We start from the raw sequence: 21,795 nt of genomic DNA, 5'->3' as shown, positions 1-21,795 counted from the left end.
CTGAGGCAGGAGAACCACTTGAACCCGGGAGGCAGAGGTTGCAGTAAGCCAAGATTATACCACTGCACTCCAGCCTGGGCAACAAAGTTAGACTCCATCTCAGAAAAATAATAATAATAATAATAATAATTTTTATACTGATTTCATGTTGAAATGATAATCTTTGTATATACTGGGTTAAATAAAATATAAAATTAGAATTACTTTTTAAATGTAGCTACTGGAATATTTAGAATTACAGTATACGTGATTTGCATTTATGGCTTCCATTGTATTTCTTTTTGATAGGCTGATCTAGAGGCCAGAATAAGAAGGATCAAGCAGAACATCTATCACTCTATGTTTCAGAATTTTCTACAAGGTCAGGAGTTCGAGACCAGTCTGGCCAATATGGTGAAATCCCATCTCTACTAAAAATACAAAAATTAGCTAGGCGTGGTGGTGCCTGCCTGTAGTCCCAGCTACTCAGGAGGCTGAGGCAGGAGAATCACTTGAACCTGGCAGGCAGAGGTTTCAGTGAGCCAAGATTGCGCCATTGCACTCCAGCCTGGGGGAACAAGAGCAAGACTTCATCCAAAAAAAAAAAAAAAAAAAAAACCACACATTGAAATTGAAAAACATACCAAAAAAATAGAATGTAATACATCTCATTAATAATTTTTGTACTGGACTGGGCGTGGTGGCTCACCCCTATAATCCCAGCACTTTGGGAGGCCGAGGCAGGCAGATCACTTGAGGTCAGGAGTTAGAGACCAACCTGACCAACATGGTGAAACTCCATCTCTACGAAAAATACAAAAATTAGCCAGGCGGGTGGTGCGTGCCTGTAGTCCCAGCTACTCAGGAGGCTGAGGCAGGAAAATCTTTGAACCCGGGAGGTGGAGGTTGCAGTGAGCCGAGATGGTGCCACTGCACTCCAGCCTGGGTGACAGAGACTCTGTCTCAAAAAAAAAAAGAAAAGAAAAAAGAAAAAAACGCTGTAGTCCCTCACCATAAGATAGACCAAGGTCCAAGAAATAAATTAGTTGACTTAACTAAGACTATACCTAAAGAAAGTTTTGTCTCTCATGAAATGAAAGCTGTAAGATAATTTTCATTTAATGGGCTTATACACACAAAAAATGAAATACTATAGATAAAATACTAAGTATGCATTTAACAAAAACTAGTTCCCTCTCCTTCTTATAAAACTCTAAAGCCTTTTAAAAGCAAAGTGCAAAAAGAGAACACATACCTTAAGTAAAACCTCTACTATGCTGGCATGGCCCTCAGAAGCTGCCATATGTAATGGTGTTCGGTCCACTTTGGTTCTGGCATCTCTGCTTACACCAGCTCGGAGCAGTACCTCTGTGGTGGAATAATGACCATACTGTGCTGCTAGATGAAGTGGAGAAGTTCCCAACTGTACCACAGAAAAAAAAAAAAATCCACATTTACAGTATTGTTAGTACACTTCTGTTTATATAGTAAAGATTTTCTTTATATTATTTGTTTACATAGTAACTCAAAACTCAAAAGACATGACTAGATTCATGCTTATCACATCCTCTTCACAGATGCCTTGAAGAATTCCCACTCTCAATGAAGAAAAACATCCAGTATTTCCTTTAATTCAAATTTTCTTTCTTCATTATTTTTTATCAGATAAACTGTCTGAACAAAATTAATTTCATCAGAAATTAAGAGACAGTGGCCAGACATGGTGGCTCACACCTGTAATCCCAGTACTTTGGGAGGCCAAGGCAGGTGGATCACTTGAGGTCAGGAGTTCAAGACCAGCCTGGCCAACATGGTGAAACCCCATCTCTGCTAAAACCACAGAAATTAGCCGGGCATGGTAGCATGTGCCTGTAATCCCAGCTACTCAGGAGGCTGAGGCAGGAGAACCACTTGAACCCGGGAGGCAGAGGTTGCAGTGAGCCAAGATTGCGCCACTGCACTCCAGCCTGGGTGACAGAGCGAGACTCTATCTCAAAAAAAAAAGTTCACTATGTTATGAAGAGATTAAGTGGGATATATGTATAAAAGTCCCTAGTCCTATCTCTCTCTCTATATATATATTTTTTTTGTTTATTTGTTTGTTTGATTGATTGTTGTTTGCTTAATTAGAGACAGGGCTTCACTGTGTTGCCCAGGCTGGGGTGCAATGGCTATTCACAGGTACAATTATCACACACTACAGCTCTGAACTGCTGGGCTCAAGCAATCTGCCCACCTCAGCCTCCAGAGTAGCTGGGACTACAGGCACACACCAATGAACCCAGCTAAACCTTACATTTTCAAGGGAAGGTCATCCCAGCAGATCAAATAAATTCCTTAAACAATCCTTTCTTTCTCCATGCTTTGTCACTTTTTCTTTAACCTTTTCTATACTCTTAAATATCAGTATTTAATGAAAATATCTCAACAGCCAATTTAGCAACCAGGAGTTTTGCTCAGTTTGACATTAGGATCTACTTTTTTATTTTTGTCTTCTGAGACTTTCCCTTCTTGGTTATTGATGCAAAATATATATACATATACGCAGGTTTTTTGGTTTTGTTTTGTTTTCTGAGACAGGGTCTCACTCTGTCACTCAGGCTGGAATATAGTGGGGTGATCACAGCTCACTGTATCTTCAAACTCCTGAGCTCTAGCGATCCTCCTCCCTCAGCCTCCCAAAGTGCTGGGATTATGGATATGAGCCACCACACCTGGCCATGTAGTTTTTGTAGCTTTTGGGGTTTTTTTTTTAATGCATTTTTTTAGAGACAGGTTCTTGCTCTGTCGCCCAGGCTAGAGTGCAGTGGAGCAATCGTAGCTCACTGTAACCTCTAACTCCTGGGCTCAAGCGATCTTCCATCTCAGCCTCCAGAATTATACTGCATGTATTTCTCTGTGACTTGCCTTCTTTTGCTCAATATTATATTCATGAGATTCACCATGTTAATAAATATAAGTATAGCTTACGAATTTTCTGTGTTCTATAATATTCCATTGAATGAGTAAGCCACAATTAATCTAACCAATATTGATGAATATTTGGGTTGTTTCCAGTTTTTGTGTTATTATGAATAATGTTGCTGCTAAATACAGAAGTCTTGTATATGTTTCAGGCACATGAACACATTTCTCTTGGGAATAGTCTTAGAAGCCCAACTACTACATCATACAGTATGTACATCTTCAAATTTACTATGTGCTGCCAAACTGTCTTCCAAAACGATTATACCAATTCCACACTTCCACCAAAAATATGTGAGAGTTCCCACCATCTCCTCACCAAGCCTTGGTACTGATCAACTGTTTTTGCTAATCTGGTGGATATATAATAGTTTTTCATGATTTTCCTCTGCATTTGCCTCAATCTTAATGTAGCTGAGTATCTTTTCATGTTTATTAATCAAACTTTCTCCTTGATAAAGTACCATATAAAGTCAGTCTTCTATTGCCTTATCTTTTTATTGCTAACCCATGGGAATTCCTTATGTATTATGGATAATAATCCTTCTTAAGATCTTTTTGGCTTTGGGAGGCCAAGGCAGGTGGATCACGGGGTCAGGAGTTCAAGACCAGCTGGCCAACATATTGAAACCCCAACTCTACTAAAAATACAAAAAATTAGCCAGGCATGGTAGCAGGTGCCTGTAATTCCAGCTACTTGGGAGGCTGAGGCAGGAGAATCACTTCAACCCGGGAGGCGGAGGTTGCAGTGAGCTGAGATTGCACCATTTCACTCCAGCCCAGGCAACAGTACGAGACTCCATCTCAAAAACAAAAAAAGATCTTTTTGTCTTGAGGTACTACAGCATCACTATGATGTATCTAGATATGGATTAGTTTTTAAATTGATTCTGCTGGAGATTTCTTAGGCTACTCAAATCTGTGGGCTGCCATCTTTCATCAGTTCTGGAAGATTATCAGCAATTACCTCTTTGAATTAGTTCATCCCTATTTTTGCTCTTTCTGTGGATCTATGATCAGATATTAGACTTTCTCACATGATCCTTCATGATTCCTAACATCTCTTTTACATTTTCTATCTATTTTTATCTGTGATATAGTCTGGATCATCTTTTTTCATACCTTTCAGTTTATTAATTTTCTCTTTAGCAGTTTCTAATCTGTTACTAAAATTTTATCTCAAGTCCTTATAGGTCTGCTTCTGTTGACAGTTGTTTTAGCAGGTTACTGTTCAAACTGGCATGTGTCCATGTGTTTAGTTATTTCTGACTGTTCACTTTCCTTTGAATTTCATTTGTGGATATGAAGCCTGGGATGAAGCCAGGTTCCTCCAGAGAGGATACTCATCTGCTTCTGTCAGGAACCTGGGGTAATCCCTAGTCCAAAGATCACTTCAAACTCATTTCTCAGTTTACAGTTTTTTAGACTACACAAGTATTTATGAGTTCAGGCTGCAAGTGTGTACAAAGGATGCCTTGTGATTCCAAATTCTCACCATCAGATTTTTTTCCTCTCTCCATTTGATATCTTGGTTCACATCAGCTTATTATCTCTGCGGCATCATGGCAACAGGGACAAGGGCAGGAGCAGATAGGAGGAGGGACAGGGTATTCCTGCTTAACCTTACACTGAAGGTGCAGCTCTTTGGAATTCCAGAATTATGAGAAGAGATCTCCTATCAGACTTCTCTCCATGAATAGTCTCAGGTCTTTATCTTTAGTACCCCAAGTCAGTGAGGTGGAAAACCCACCAGACAAGTGTGAGTTCACCTAATGTTCTCTAGGTAAAATTTCTCTGGGTTTTAGCCTTCACTTGGTTTTTCAGGTTGATTAGCTCTTTCTTTCTAACTCAGCAGTGTACTTAAGAAGATTTTCTTTAACATATTTAATCAAAAAGTCTTTATTCTTTAAAGATACAAGTTGAAACATTTATGGATAAAATGATATGGTCCCTGGAATTTGCTTTAAAATAACACAGAACAAAAAATAATACAGTAGACGGAGTTATAGAGGAAACAAGATTTATCATGATTTGATAATTTTTGAAGTTGGGTAAAGAGTATTACAGGAATTGATATATATTTGAAATTTTCTATAATAAAAAATTTTGTTTTGTTTTTCATGAAAAATGTAAAAATAACAAGAGAAAGGAAGGCGAAAACAACAAAACCAATAATCTGGAATTTTTAGTTGTTACCAACGGGAGGGCTAATTCAGATTCCTAGCATTCCATATCCCCAATACAATGCTTTTTTATTTGCCCCCAGAATTAAAGAGTTATGTTTTTTTGCCCTCCCCACAACTGCCTTCTTTCTATAGTTGTCAAGATCTCATTCCCATTCCTTTCTTCCTCTTTGATCATGTTCGCAATAGTCTTACAAGTACTAATTGAAACATAAACTCGTTTTTCTTTTAGGAGTGACTGTAACACTAATGCCAATCTTTATCAGTATCTTTCTGAATTATAAATTCTACCTGTGCTATTTATAAGGCCTTTAAATTAAATCCCAAGCAGACACATGTTTATATTCATGCCACATTAATGCACTCCAAAGTTTGAAAGAAAAAATCTTTGTGGATGAAATATTTGGATAAGGTTATCCAGTATCAAAGAAAATAATATAAACCACTTCTTTTAGGACAGTTATAATTCAAAAATAATAAACGAATTTGCAAAAAAAAATAATTTTTATCACTTGTAAACACAATCCTGACTACATTTTTCTCTGCAAAAACTCAAAAATGAGAAGGAAAAAAAACACACAACATTAAAATCATTCTTTACCCAGTCTGTAGTAAAAGGAGCTCCATTTGCCATCAAAATACGAACTTCATCATCTTGACCTGCTCGTGCCGCTTCTAAAAGCTTCTTTCCCAAATCTACCAGGGACATCTAAACAAAACATAGATGAACTGAACATCAAAATCTCCATTTATACATTATGACATGACATTTTCTCTCCCTGTCTTTATTAATAAGTCAATTCTCAATTATCCCTTCAAAAGAGTGTGCCATGGTTAATACAAAATTACAGATCACACAAAAGCAATTTATATTGGATTTTAGAATCCACTTTTCTTTCTCATTAAGTTTTTACTTAGAATAAAAGTAGTTTAAATTCTCCAAATACATCTGGTAAAAGAAGAGGTAAGTAGCAGAGAAAAGCTGGACTAAATTTTTATTTATTTATTTATTTATTTTTGAGACAGAGTCTCGGCCTGTCACCCAGGCTGGAGTGCGGTGGCACGGTGTTGGCTCACTGCAACCTCCGCCTCCTGGGTTCAAGCGATTCTCCTGCCTCAGCCTCCCAAGTAGCTTGGACTACAGGCATGCACCACCACACCCAGCTAATTTTTCTATTTTCAACAGAGACAGGGTTTCACCATGTTAGCCAGGCTGGTCTCAAACTCCTAACCTCAAATGATCTGCCGGCTTTGGTCTCCCAAAGTGGTGGGATTACAGGCATGAGCCACCACGCCCAACCAAGCTGGTCTAAAATTTAAAACTGGCAACTAATTGTTTTCACTGGAGGGTTTGCAGCAATAAAATTTTTCATAAAAGTAAATAAAGTGCAAGATATTATCATCTGTTGTTGGTGCAAATTAAACTAAACTTACCATAAATTATTTTGCAATAGTAAATGTGTTCAAAATTTTAAAATACAAATTTTCTGCCCTCCTACATGAATGTATATTTAAGTTCTTGCAGAAAGTAAATAATTCACATTCTATGAAAATACTAAAAAGAGAGTAATAGTATTATGAATAGACTATCTGTCTCATTAGAGGCTAGAGGCCAGGTATGATGACATACCCCTGTAATCCCAGCAGTTTGTGAGGCTGAGGCAGGTGGATCACTTGAGGCCAGGAGTTCGAGACCAGCCTGGACAACATGGTAAAACCCTATCTCTACTAAAAATAAAAAATTGGCTGGGTGTGGGGGCTCACACCTATAGTCCCAGCTCCTCAGGAGGCTGAGGCACAAGAATCACTTGAACCCAGGAGGCAGAGGTTGCAGTGAGCCGAGATCGCACCACTGCACTCTAGCCTGGGCGACAAAGTAAACTCTGTCTCAAAAAAAAAAAAAAAAAAAAAAAAAAAAAAACAGGAAAGAGTATCTTGTGTCTTGAATTTAATATATCTGAAAAGGCTAATGTCCCAGCCTGGGATGTGAGGTGTGCATGGGTGTGTATGTATTTGTGTCTTCTTGAATAAGAAATATTGAAATACATGTCAGAAAAAAAGATTATGATAGTAGAATATAGGTAAATTAAGATTTGAATGTATCACAAACATTCAAATTCAAGGGATGACAGTTCTCAGAAGAGAGTTTCCAAACGCAGAAAGACTATCCAGCTGGAAGATTACTCAATTACGTTACACAGTATCGTAAATAAGGAAAAGCAGAATTTTAGGCCTGTAGGGAAGGGAAATATGGAACCCCTGAGATTTACAATGAAAAAATGTGCCTGGGGTATAAATTTATCTCAAAAAAAGTATATACACTGAGGGTTAGGTAAGTAGTCAAGAGGAAATAAGTTATAAAGAGTAATGGCAGGTTGATCAGTGTATCTCTACCTGGTATGAACAATTATTACAGGTTGAGTATCCCTAATCCAAAAATCTGAAATCTGAAACTTTTTAAGCATCAAAGGAATGCTCATTGGAGCATTTCAGATTTTGCATTTTTGCATTAGGGATGCTGAACCAGTAAGTATTAATGGAAATATTCCAAAATCTGAAAAAACCCAAAATCTGAAATACTTCTGGACTAAGTATTTCAGATAAGGGATACTCAACCTGCACTCAATAAGGAAGAGAAAGGAGTGTATGTGTGAGACGGAAGTTGGCAAATGGGGCTTGAAAAAGTTATTTCTGCCAGGAAGAACTGAAATGTTCTACATCATTAAAAGGGCTGTCAAGAAATCTAAAAGGGGTAATTATAAGAAAAGCTGTCCATGAAAATAAACAGAATTATGCCTATAATTTTTAGTGAATTAGGTAAGATGGGAATAATCAAGCACAAAAGAGGTAACCAGGGACAGATACTAACACTTGGAGGCTTGCACAATAATTAGGTGAGATATACATATCCCAAACAGACAGACCTTCATCACAAGGCAGGAAAGAATTTCTTAGAATTGTTTCATTTGTAAGGATAAAAATAATCTGTATTATGGTCAGGCACAGCAGCTCACACCTGTAATCCCACCACTCTGGGAGGCCGAGGTGGGCGAATTACTTGAGGTCAGGAGTTCGAGACCAGCCTGGCCAACAGGGTGAAACCCTGTCTCTACGAAAAATTCAATCCAGTCTGGGCATAAGAGTGAGATTCCATCTCCAAAAAAAAAAAAAAAAAATCCATATTATATTCTGGAGTACAGAATAGGAAAAACAACCACATGTACTTGTGGGATTTATATGGGATTTTTTTTAACACTTCTCTGTGATACTTGCAACATTTTCATCCTTGCATTTCTGATTTTCTTTCCTTTTTTTCTCCTATTCTCTCATAACCTTGATGGAGTCACTGAAAGCCAAGATATTCCTCAATCCTGCTTAAAGTCACTAAGATCTATAGAGATTACTGATCTCCAATAAGGCATTTTTTCCTAGATAATATGTAACTGCTGGACAGTAAAAATTAACATCATATTCAACAGGCAAGAAACCTGCAAAAATAATTTCCTATTAAACGGCAAGATAAAGCAAAAAGAAACTGACCTCTCTCCTACAGAAGTACGGTAAAATCTGAACTGGTCACACTAACAAATATAGCACCTATACTCTGAATGATATAAATTTGGCTTTACGATGAAATATATCTTTCCAAAAATAAACATTTTTAAATAGGTTTTACGCAGGTAATATAAAATCAGTTTGCATTCATTCAGCATACATACTGCCAAATGGTTTAGATATCTGAGTATCTTTTGTGAAGTGCCAGTTTAGGGCTTTTCCCCATTTTTTGAAACTGGGTTGTCTGTCTTTTTCTTATTGATTTGTAAGCATTCTCACATATGTTCTGGATATGAGTCCTTTGTCAAATATAACAAGTACTATAAGTATCTCTGTCCAGAACCCTGATTTTTGACTCTCTATCTTATGTTCTTTCTTTGATAACACATAGTATTTTCTATACTATTAAAATAAAATAATCAAAATAAAATAAGAAATGGCAAAGAAATATATTTACCACAAAAATGACTAGAAGAAACAGTCATGTTTTACTTATTTAAAAGACTTGACTCAAAATGAAAAGGGGCGGGAAATAAACAGCAAGGACCCAACACATCAATAGTTAAAAGACAGGCCATACATTTTACAGAAAAGAAAATAGAAATAATTCACAAGGGTAAAAAATGCTCAGTGTCACTGCTAATCAGGTTAACATAAAGTAAATAATTTTAAAGTAATTACTGATGCAGCCAAGAATTAGGTGAAACTGATACTTTGATATACTGACAACTCAGATATGCTGATAGTAATATAAGTGGATCAGCTTTATTTTTTAGTCAACTTGGCAAATTTAACAAGTTACAAAAATATCTGAGTCCATTGACCCAGTAAGTGACCCCACTTCTAAGAATCTATTCTAAAGGAAAGATATATTGAAACAGATCTATCAGTAAAGATTATATATGCATACACATATATATTATATATAATAATTCTTATAATGTGACCAATCTAAAGGTAGGAAAATGATTGAATTGTAGAATCGAAAGGAACAAAATGCAGTAATTTAACCTAATAGTTTTGAAGCTATATAAACAACAAAAAATTTATGCCACATTATGAAAAGATATAAAACTTTTTTGTCAAAATACGCATATAAAGTATAAAACACTGAAAAATATTAACAATTGTTTAGGATGGAATGATTATGGGAAATTTTGTCTTCATTTTACAAAGTTTCTATAACATTACTATATTACCTAATTTTAAAAATGTTTTTTTCAAAGGGACAAATTACATTGTATGACTGTCAACTAAGCAAATGATAACATTAAGGAAAGTTTTATGTTCCTGACTTACTAGATGGGATGAGCAGGAAAAAAATAAAGAAAATGTAGAATGTTGGGAACTTAAAATATTAATCATATATCTGCTTACATGAATTATAATAAAATCATGAAGCATTTGAACAAATCAACTTTGTCCATAATTATTCAATTGTCCTAATTATTCAAAACATATCATAGTTTAGGACCAAATACACTTAAGTTACTCTGGTTTTAAATTTCCATGAGCAATACAGCCATATGGTAGATTAATGAGATGGATTCTTGGAAATCAGTGGTTCTCACTGGCAGCAGCACTGCCCCCTTGAGAGCCCTTTGTATGTTTATGGCGGCATTTTGGGGACTGAAGGTGCCGATGCTCTGCCAGCATTTAATGGGCAAGCGCCATGGATACGAGAGGTCCAGCAAAGGAGGGAATAGTCCTGTAGAACAAAGAATTGTCACATGTTCTGGATAATTTTCAAAGATTCCATTGAAAACATATCTAAGGCTGGAATCTAACATGTAAACAAAATGTATTTTTTCCACAGTGTTAATGTATTCCAAATATTCTATAATGCAGCCGTACTATAAATCTATTTGTTTTGTTCAGAAATTTACTAAGAGTTGTTTGTCATTTTGGAAAATCATGTCAATGCCACTTTGGCATGTGCATCACCAATATCATATATCAATCAGCTTGTTCAGCTATCACATTCACAGTGATTTTATGTGCCAGCATAAGCATTTTACTAACTCACTGTGACATCTAATGCAGTGTGCTCAAGTATTTACATATTTTAATACACATTTTATTATAAATTGCTTTTCAAATTATCCTTTATATTATAATCAAAACATGATTTTTTTGAAATCATGCAGATCAGTAACATTAACTATGATTTTCTTTCTTTTCTTTTGAGATAGAGACTCTCTCTGTAGCCCAGGCTGGAGTACAGTGGCGAGATCACAGCTCACGACAGACTCGACCTCCCAGGCTCAACCAATCCTCCCACCTCAGCCTCCCGAGTAGCTGCAACTACAAGAGTGCACCATCATACCTGGCTGATTTTTGTATTTTTTGTAGAGATGAGTTTTTGCCACGTTGCTCAGGCTTGTCTTGAACCCCTGGGCTCAAGCAATCTGCCTACTGCAGCCTCCCAAAGTGCTGGGACTATAGGCATGAGCCACTGCACCCAGCAACGATGATTTTCATTTAAAGTTAGCAGAAGGGGCAATACAAAATATTTATTATAAAAAGGTGGCAGTGGATCTAATAAGATTGAAATAAATGGAAGAAAATACACATAAGATCAAGCAAGACAAAAATCAAAGGTGCTCTGATTTTCTTGTCAAGATAATTAGTAGTTTTAAATAATGAAAACAACAAAATCGTAGCATTTTCACTCTGTCTCACCTAACAGGGACCACACACACTCATCGTAGTTTTTGACCCTTAGAGGAACTCAATTGTAATAACATAACTACACTGACCAAGGGGAACATAGCTCCAGGTCAAGTCACTAATTTACTCAGTTCAATATTTATATATTAAAATCCTGGATGGGTGCAGTGACTCAAGCCTGTAATCCTAGCACTTTGGGAGGCCGAAAAGGGAAGATCGCTTGAGGCCAGGAGTTTGAGACCAGCCTGGCTAACATGGTGAAACCCCACCCATCTCTACTAAAAAAACCACAAAAATTAGCCTGGTGTGGTCCCAGCTACTTAGCTAGCTGAGGCAGGAGAATCCCTGAACCCGTGAGGCAGAGGTTGTAGTTAGCCGAGATTGCTCCACTGCACTCCAGCCTGGGCAACAGAGCAAGATTGCTTCAAAAACAAACAAACAAAAATCCTCAGAGATAAAGTGCTAGTTTTTTTTTAATCATTTAGTTTAACAACAAAAATATATTGGTTTTTTGGTGTGGCAAATAAGTTCTTTACTCCAATTAAAATGTATGTTAAGGCTGGGCGTGGTGGCTCACGCCTGTAATCCCAGCACTTTGGGAGGCCGAGGCAGGTGGATCACGAGGTCAGGAGATCAAGATCATCCTGGCCAATATGGTGAAACCCCGTCTCTACTAAAAATACAAAAAATTAGCCTGGTGTGGTGGCACGCACCTGGAGTCCCAGCTACTCAGGAGGCTGAGGCAGGAGAATCGCTTGAACCTGAGAGGCAGAAGGGCAACAGAGCCAGACTCCCTCTCAAAAAAAAAAAAAAAAGAAAAAAAATGTATGTTAATAATAAATCTAATATACAAACTAGCTACTTTTGCTCAAAAGGACACGCCAAGAGAGCCATCTAGTGGTAACAGGAATTACTACCAATAATTACATGTTAAAGCTTAAAGAGTATTTTGTTTTGAATTTTTCTGTAATTTACAGCTTATAGAGTGGTTGTGAGGATTATGGCATCTACTGGACATGAAAGCTCTATAAAATCATAAAGTACTAGTTCCACGTGAGTGGTTACTAACACTCTAAAAGAGTACGAATTTTAAAAATGTTTACACCTATTATATTTAATAAGCCTTTACTCACATTAAAACTTTAAAATAAACTTTTTATATAATTCTTATGCTCAATAAGTACAATTATAAATCCAATATAAATCTCCTAAAGATTTTCTCCACTTTTTGTATTACACACACATCCTACACACACATCCAAAGTCTTTAAAATGTTCATACTCTTTGACTAGTAATTCTACTCATATAAAACCATCATAAGGAAACTTTTCAAAAACCTAAATATATTAATGCTAATGCTATTTAAAATAAGGAAAAAAACAACTACAAACAATGATTAAAGACATTAAGATATGTCAGGCTGGGCGCGGTGGCTCACGCCTGTAATCCCAGCACTTTGGGAGGCCAAGGCGGGTGGATCACAAAATCAGGAGATCGAGACCATCCTGGCTAACATGGCGAAACCCTGTCTCTACTAAAAAAATACAAAAAATTAGCCAGGCATGGTGGCGGGCGCCTGTAGTCCTAGCTTCTTGGGAGGCTGAGACAGGAGAATCACTTGAACCCGGGAGGCGGAGGTTGCAGTGAGCCAAGATTGCGCCACAGCACTCCAGCCTGGGCGACAGAGCAAGACTCCATCTCAAAAAAAAACAAAAAGATATGTCATAATGGAATACTGTAGTGATTTATTTATTTTACATTATGAAAAATTTGTAATATATATAAAGTAGACTGTCGTATAATAAACTTCCACATAGCCAACATTTAGTTTAAATATTATCAATTCATGGCCCACTCATTTCCCACCTCCACCCACTCTTTTGAAGCAAGTGTTAGACATTATACCATATTATCTCTAAATATTTCAGTACAGATCTCTAAAAGATAAAAATATTTTTAAAATAATACTATATATATTCATTTGAAAATATTTACAAACAGTATGTAACAGTTTAAGAATCAGGACTCTAAGTTGTATATATACCATGATCTTAACAGAAAAACACTTGGGTTCGAGCCTGATGGCTCATGCCTGTAATCCTAGCACTTTGGGAGCCCGAGGCAGGTGAATCACCTGAGGTAAGGAGTTCAAGACCAGCCTCGCCAACACAGTGATACCCCGTCTCTACTAAAAATAATAATAATTAAGAAAAGAATTAGCTGGGTGTGGTGGCTGATGCCTGTAATCCCAGCCACTCAGGAGGCTGAGGCAGAAGAATCACTTGAACCCGGGAGGTGGAGGTTGCAGTGAGCCGAGATTGCCCCTTTGCACTCTAGCCTGGGCAACAAGAGCAAAACTCCGTCTCAAAAGAAAAAAGAAAGAAACAATTAAAAAAAAAAGAAACTTGGAAACAATACACCATGTTAATGGAAATTATGAATTTTCCCTTTTTTCTACTTTTTTCTAAGTTTTCATTTTTTATAGCAAGCATATATTACTAATGCAATATTAAAACTTTTATTAAAAAGCATTTTTTCAAAATTAGGTTACAGATAAGGTGATAAAGTCTTTAATGTACATTAGATATTGAAAGCATTTCTCATAGTAAAAGTATGTAAAATATGACTCCAAGTAAAATTTAGCATATTATAATCATGTGTACATGTATGAAAATATTCCAAATTTAGTTGCCTACAGTCTCATAAGAAAACAATTTCAATAATAATAAAAACAGTCCCTAGCATCTTGCTCTTTATCTGTATTGTCTCATTTTATCTAAAGTGCCTTAACAAGATCACTATTGTCTCCATTTTGCAGAGGAAGCAAGTGAAAAGTAAAAACATTTACCAAAGAACCCTAGTTTTGATCTTAAAATCCGACCCTTATTCTCAATTCTTCCTGTGTCCTAAGTTGGAGAACACTGGGAATCTGCTGGGATATAAAGGGCATGTCCTCCAATGATTTAAGTTTAGTGTCTCCCAGTGTAATTCCTTTGAACAGAAAAATCATCACGTGAACTCTGGTATATTTGGATTTTTCCCCCATGCCCATTTTACCTAATGGAGTTATTTTCCCCTTTATTTTTTTTTAAATGATATTTTCAAATATTATATCCATATATGTATTTCCCATATACCCCTTTTTCAGAAAACCACTAGATGACACGTTCCACCAAAACCAAGAGTAAACCAGAAAGAATAATCAAGGCCTTCGGGAAATAAAGGATCCAACATAAACAGAATAGGAGAGAGTACCCAAAATGATGGTGAAGGGAGACCCCAAGACAACAACTGTGACACAGGCATAGAAAGCAAACCCAGATGGGAGCCAGAGAACACAATTCCAGGAAGGAGGTCTCCAAGGAAAAGACAGGCTGGTAAATCTCCCAAGAAGAGAATGAATGCCAGTGGAGAGTTTGGGATGGGTTAATGACGGATACAAGAAGACTAAGAAAAGAAAAAACTATTTTTCAGAAGGGAGAAAAAAACTATACCATAAAGGTATACAATTGTCCCTTGTATAGTTTTCCCTTTACACACACACACGCACATTTCCTTTGTGGTACAGACGTGGATTAGCTAAGAATAACAGTTCCTGGGGTATAATGTAGAGCAAAATTTTCAGTGTAATCATATTGAAAAGATAAATGGTGAGGGAAAAACAGCTGAAGCCTCATCTTCATAAGTAGAAAGTCAAAAGGTATCTAATGTGGAAAAAAATCAAGAAATAGCATACATTTGTTATTTAGAAATATAAAGAGCTAAAAGATTCATAAAATGGAGACCTCTGGGAAAGAGGGTTCTGGGGTGGGAAGAAATAACACAACTGACTATAGGATTTTCATCAGAAGGCTTATATTTCTTACTTTTTCAACTATGCGCACGTATAATTTTTTTCTTCCGAGTCTCGCTCTGTCGCCCAGGCTGGAGTGCAGAGGCGCGATCTCGGCTCACTGCAAGCTCCGCCTCCCGGGTTTACGTCATTCTCCTGCCTCAGCCTCACGGGTAGCTGGGACTACAGGCGCCCGCCACCACGCCCGGCTAATTTTTTGTATTTTTAGTAGAGACGGGGTTTCACCGTGTTAGCCACGATGGTCTCGATCTCCTGACCAAACGATCCGCCAGCCTCGGCCTCCCAAAATTCTGAGACTACAAGCGTGAGCCACAGTGCCCTGCCAAAAAAGTTTTTATTTTTTATAGATTCAGGGTGTACGAGTGCAGTTTGTTACATGTATATATTGCATAATGGTGAAGTCTGGCCTTTTAATGTGCCCATCACCTGAATAGTGAACACTGTACCCAACAGGGAATTTTTCAACCCTTGCCCTTCTCCCACCCTCCCTATTATTACCCTCTATATCCATGTATAACCACTGTTCAGCTCCCACTTATAAGTCAGAACTCTGCACATATACTTTCATAAAAATAAAATTACAGGGCTGGGCGCGGTGGCTCACGCCTATAATCCCAGCACTTTGGGAGGCTGAGGCGGGCAAATCACAAGGTCAGGAATTCGAGACCAGCCTGGCCAACATGGTGAAACCCCATCTCAACTAAAACTACAAAAAATTAGCTAGGCGTAGTGGCAGCCGCCTGTAATCCCAGCTACTTGGGAAGCTGAGGCAGGAGAACTGTTTTGAACCCGGGAGGCAGAGGTCGCAGTGAGCCAAGATCGCGCCACTGCACTCCAGCGCAGGCGACACAGTGAGACTCCATCTCAAAAATAAATAAATAAATAAAATCACAATAAACAAACACATTTACTGTACATAAGAATTATACAGTTTAAAGTCATCTCAACACATCCTTGTGTTCTCAGAAGTAACCCCAAATGTTTAGTGTGCATTCTTTCAGATCTTTTCTATGCGTATAGAAACACATACACACAATGCTTACTTCTTTTTAAACAAAAACACGCAAAGGGGTCAGGAGGGTGGGCAAAAATAAAAAATTAAAATTCAAAAACATACAAAAAGGGATCATACTATACTGTTTGGCAACTTGCTTTTTTCCCCATTCACAAGCAATCTTCTTTTTTTCATTTTATTTTTTTGAGATGGAGTTTTGCTCTTGTTGCCCAGGCTAGAATGGAATAGCACAATCTTGGCTCACTGCAACCTCTGCCTCCCTGGTTCAAGCAATCCTCCTGCCTCAGCCTCCCAAGTAGCTGGGATTACAGGCATGTACCACCAGGCCCAGCTAATTTTTGCATTTTTAGTAGAGATGGGGTTTCAACATTTTGGTCAGGCTGGTCTCAAACTCCTGACCTCAAGTAATCCATCTGCCTTGGCCTCCCGAAGTGCTGGGATTATGGGTGTGAGCCACCACTCCTGGCCAATCCTCTTGTTTTATCAGTGAAATCTTCCTGTGTCAGTACACACAGTTTTTTTATTGGCTGCACAGTACTATGGAGTGTGACAGGCTAAATAATGCTCCCCCAAAGATGTCTAGATCCTAATTCTCAGATCCTGTGAATATGCTACCTTACATGGCAAAAGGAACTCTGCAGAAATGATTAAATTAAGGATCCTGACTAGGGTGGTTATCCTGGATTATCCAAGTATGATGTAATCACAAGAGTTCTTGTAAGAGGGAGACAGAAGGATCAGAATAGGAGATGTGACACTGGGAGCAAAAGGTCACAGTCAGGGAGAAGGAAGCAGAGATCAGAGAGAGGATGAGAGAAATGTGAAGATACTATGCTGTTGGCCTTAAAGATGGAGGAAGGGGCCACAGGTCAAGAAATGCATGCATTCTTTAGAAGCTAGAAAAGGAAAGAAAACAGATTCTCTCCTAAAGCTTCCAGAAGGAACAGTCCTGCTGAAATCCTAATTTTAGGTCTTCAGACTTCCAGAATTATAAAATAATAAATTTGTGTTGTTTTAAGACACTAAGGTTGTGGTAATTTGTTATAGCAAATAGGAAATTATTACACTATAGGAACAGGAAACAAATATACAGTATATTATTTATATGATCCTATTTTAATTTTTCATCTTTACAAACAGTGCTGCAATACACACGAGTTAGCATTGTTCTAGAAATTATTGTGAGAAGCAGGATTGCTAGACTTGCTTAAAATCACATTTTAATTGTGATTAGACACTGCCAAATTATCTACCAAAAAATTGTAGCAACTTATACTCCCACTATCAGTGTACAAGAATAACTGTTTCTCCACAAGGTCTCCACTCCCCACAGCCAGAACCTTGATCTCAGCGCCAGATCTTCCTAAAGTCAAGACCAGTTCCAATGAAATCATACTCACAAAGTTGATAAAAAACCTCCTTCTAAGATAACTTTCTTTCAGTAACCATAATCTGAGGACATCCCACTACCACGCAAGGAGAGAAAGACTTAAGAAGTAAAAGATGCGGCAACCCTTTTATCACTTTTAAAGTCTGCATTAAAAGGGCATTCTGTTAGCCAGGCATGATGGCAGGTGCCTGTAGTCCCAGCTACTCGGGAAGCTGGGGCAGCAGAATCACTTGAACCCAGGAGGCAGAGGTTGCAGCGAGCCGAGATCACGCCACTGTACTCCAGCCTGGGCAACAGAGCAAGACAGACTCCATCTCAGAAAAAAAAAAAAAGAGTTCAACAAATATTAATCCATTGAATGAACAATATTTGGCACACAGTAGAAACTCCAGAAATACTTGGAATAACCAAAAACATCATAACGTTTGACTTTTTTTAATGTAATCTAAATTTCATAAACCCTAGGAAATATCATAATAGAATGCTTACTGAATACTTACGTCAACCTTGTTGTAACATTTCTTATAACTAAACAAGACTGGAACTTGCCTGAATATTATCTTTTTATTGGCAGCAACTCAAATTGACAGATGTGACCAAAAAAAAAAAAATCTGAGGTCAATCCTGTTTTTTAGTCAAAAGAGAAAATTGTGAACATAATAAATGTAGATATTGGCTTCGTCTGGGACCCTGAGAATTACTCTTGGACCTGCCAAGTTAGCATAGAAAAATCTAGGCAGGAAGCCAGAACTTGTCTAATAACTAGCAATAATACTACAAAGCAAAATCAGCTCAAGACCACCCTCAATGACAGTAGATCAAATCAGTACACCAAACTGAGAAAGGTTTCAAATGGGTATATTCTAAAATTGAGGTGTCCGGGCTGGGCGCAGTGACTCATGCCTGTAATCTCAGCACTTTGGGAGGCCAAGGCCAGAGGATAACTTGAGGTCAGGAGTTTGAGAGCACCCCAGCCAACATGGTGAAAAATACAAAGAAAAAAAAAAATTAGCCGGATATGGTGGTGCAAGCCTGTAGTCCCAGCTACTCAGGAGGCTGAGGCAGGAGAATCACCTGAATCAAGGAGTCAGAGGTTGCAGTGACCCAAGATTGCACCACTGCACTCCTGCTTGGGCGACTGAGCAAGACTCCATCTCAAAAAAAAAAAAAAAAAAAGAACTGAGGTGTTCAATACAGTAACCACTAGTTATACAAGGATACTGGGCATTGAAATGTGGCTAGTCCAAATTGAGATGTGCTATACATATAACATACCAGATTTTGAAGACTTGCCATCAAGAAAGAATGTAAAGTATCTCATTAATAACTTTTATACTGATTACTTGATGAAACAGTATTTTGGAAGGGCCAGATGCAGTGGCTCACGCCTGTAATTCCAACACTTTTGAGAGGCTGAGGTGGGTGGATTGCTTGAGGCCAGGAGTTCAAGACCAGCCTGGGCAACATGGCAAAACCTGGTCTCTACAAAAAATACAAAAAAAATCAGCCACGCATGGTGGCACATGCCTGTAGACCCAACTACTTGGGAGGCTAAAATGACAGAATAACCTGAACCTAGGAGGTCAAGGCTGCAGTGAGCTGTGATCACACTACTGTACTCCTGTCTGGGCAACAGGAGTGAGACCCTGTTTCCAAAAATAATAATAATAATATTTTAGATATAAGGGATTAAACGCTATTATGAAAATTAATTTTGCTGGGCACAGTGGCGTGCACCTGCAGTACCAGCTACTTGGGAGGCTAAGGCAGGAAGGTCATTTGAACCTAGGAGTTTGAAACTGTACTGCACAGTGGCTACTAGAAATTTTTTAATTAAATCTGTAGCTGCAGGCACCACCACAGAGGAATGGGAAGCTGCTACCCTAGGATCAGGCCCATGGGGGAAATGGGAAACCTTGGTACTGCAGTAGTCCCTGCTGGCCCATCATTTTTAGGAGCCATGACAGTAAAACCAATCATAATTAATAGAATGCACTACTCTCACTACAGGCCCCAGAAGACAACATAGATGCCCTTTTTCTATCCCTGCCTAAGGGAAAGGAAAAAAAACACGTGCAGAGGCAAGAAGTGGCCAAGGACCCAGAAGTGAGGCAGGAAGAGGTCATTCAGCCTTTCTACGCCTCAGTTTACACATCTGTAAAATGAGGGTAATAGCACAACCTCTCTCACAGGGTTGTTCTGAGGATTAGAGGCAATTAGCCAGGCACAGTTGCTCCCAATATTTGGGGAGGCTGAGGCAGGAGCATCCCTTGAGCCCAGGAGTTCAAGACCAGCCTGGGCAACACATAGAGAGACATCATCCCTCCCTAAAATAAAAAAAAAATTAGCTATGTATAGTGGGGTCTCCCTCTAGTCCCAGCTACAGCTACTCAGGAGGCTGGGGGGTGGGGGGAGGATCACTTAAGCCCAGAAGTTTGAGGCTTCAGTGAGCCACGATTGTGCCACTGCACTCCAGCCTGGGCAACAGAGTCAGATCCTGTTGTTCATTCATTCATTAATAAATAAATAAAATTTAAAATTTAATTTTAAAAAAATGGCTGGGTGTGGTGCTCATGCCTGTAATCCTAGCACTTTGGGAAGCCAAGATGGGTGGATTGCTTGAGCCCTGGAGTTGAGACCTGCCTCGGCAACATGGCAAAACTCTGTCTCTACAAAAAATACACAAAAATTAGCTGGGCGGGTGGCTCACACCTGTGGTCCTAGCTACTCAGAAGGTTGAGATGGGAGGATCACCTGAGCCCAGGGAGGTCAAGGCTGCAGTGAGCTGTGATTGCACCACTGCACTCCAGTCTAGACAACAGAATGAGACCTCATCCCAAAAAAAATTTTTTTAATGAGTTCATTGACGGCAAGCACCAGGTCAACAGTAAGTGCTCAATAAATCTTAGTTACTGCTGTCTCCCACTGTTAATGACCTGCATTCAGTGAGTGCTGTGTGCCCAAGCACCATCTCCCTACACACAGTCCTAGGAGTAGGGGCTGTGCTGCCCATACTCACATTACAGATGGGAAAACCAAGGTTTGGAAAAGTCACCTGACCAAGGTCACAAAGCTAGTAGGTGAGACATTCAGCCTCAAAAGTGGGCTCCCCTGGCTTTGAAGCTCCTCCAGTGATCCACTGCCCTGAATGCTCCCAATGTCTCCGTGGCTCTTTTTTTTTTCTTTTTTTTTCTTTTTGAGACAGAGTCTCACTCTGTCGCCCAAGCTGGAGTGCAGTGGCGCGATCTCGGCTCACTGCAACCTCCGCCTCCCGGGTTCAAGCAATTCCCCTGCCTCTGCCTCCCAAATAGCTGGGATTACAGGAGCATGCCACCACGCCCGACTAATTTTTTTGTATTTTTAGTAGAGACAGGGTTTCACCATGTTGGCCAGGCTGGTCTCAAACTCCTGACCTCAGGCAATCCACCTGCCTCGGCCTCGCAAAGTGCTAGGTTTATACATGTGAGCCACCCCACCTGGTCTCCATGGTTCTTTTTATGGGCACAAGTTAAGGTTATAGTACTAGCTGTTTAGAAAATAGTTAAAGGAGGTTAGCTAGACCCAAGAATCTCTGGCTCCTTGGGGAGACTGTGGGATTATGAGTAGGTTGTTTCTTGTCTCCACTTTTTAGAGGGCCGGCCCCACTAGACATGCATAGCTCCCTGAAAACACCATGCCCAAGGAAGGTACTCAGTAATGGGTGTTCCTTTCTGACTCTAAATATCAGGTCCTAAGTAAATTTTGTGATTTAAAAAAGGTGAAGTCCCTAAAGGATGAAATGTTCTTTGAGACCTCAGTGTCAGGATGAAACTGTTTCCATGAGGAAGAGGGACAAGTGTACCCCATGGTAAGTGGGACTAGATCAAGACTTGGCCTCCAACAGTCAGTAACTACAAACTGGATAAATAATATTTTGAGGGCACTAAGGCAATATGATGCTATGTCAAAAAAAAAAAAAAAGGCACGGCTAAAAGCTAGAAGTTGAGACCCCACCTCTGCCACAGATCAGCTGTGTGACCCAGGTGCAAATCTCATCACTCCCTGTCTGGGTCTGTTTCTGTGGATGTAGAATGGAGCAATCAATGACAAAATAATAATGATAATATGTGGCTCACTATATTTCTACTGGAGAGAGCTGTTCTAGAATCATTGGTCAAACTTCTTTTTTTTTTTTTTTTTTTTGAG

The 21,795-nt window shown here is 38.8% G+C and overlaps 1 protein-coding gene across 6 annotated transcripts in view; it reads right to left on the bottom strand.

Annotated features, from left to right (window-relative positions):
- The window catches only part of GABPB1 (GA binding protein transcription factor, beta subunit 1), a 97,580-nt gene that overhangs the window by 24,921 nt on the left and 50,864 nt on the right, over positions 1-21,795 (bottom strand). For 5 of the 6 annotated variants that reach the window (XM_011995760.1, XM_011995763.1, XM_011995764.1 and 2 more), the window contains 2 exons: positions 5,728-5,835; positions 1,235-1,402 (listed from right to left, as the gene is read on the bottom strand). In XM_011995760.1, the coding sequence (XP_011851150.1) occupies positions 1,235-1,402; positions 5,728-5,835 (276 nt within the window). The remainder of the gene's footprint in view (positions 1-1,234; positions 1,403-5,727; positions 5,836-21,795) is intronic. The other variant, XM_011995766.1, reaches the window with a different exon arrangement.

This window comes from Mandrillus leucophaeus, unplaced genomic scaffold, assembly GCF_000951045.1.
Source record: "Mandrillus leucophaeus isolate KB7577 unplaced genomic scaffold, Mleu.le_1.0 Scaffold497, whole genome shotgun sequence".
NCBI classification, from domain to species: Eukaryota; Metazoa; Chordata; class Mammalia; order Primates; family Cercopithecidae; genus Mandrillus; species Mandrillus leucophaeus.
Note: the sequence above shows the minus strand (reverse complement) of the source record. Positions and strands in the feature narration are given on the sequence as shown.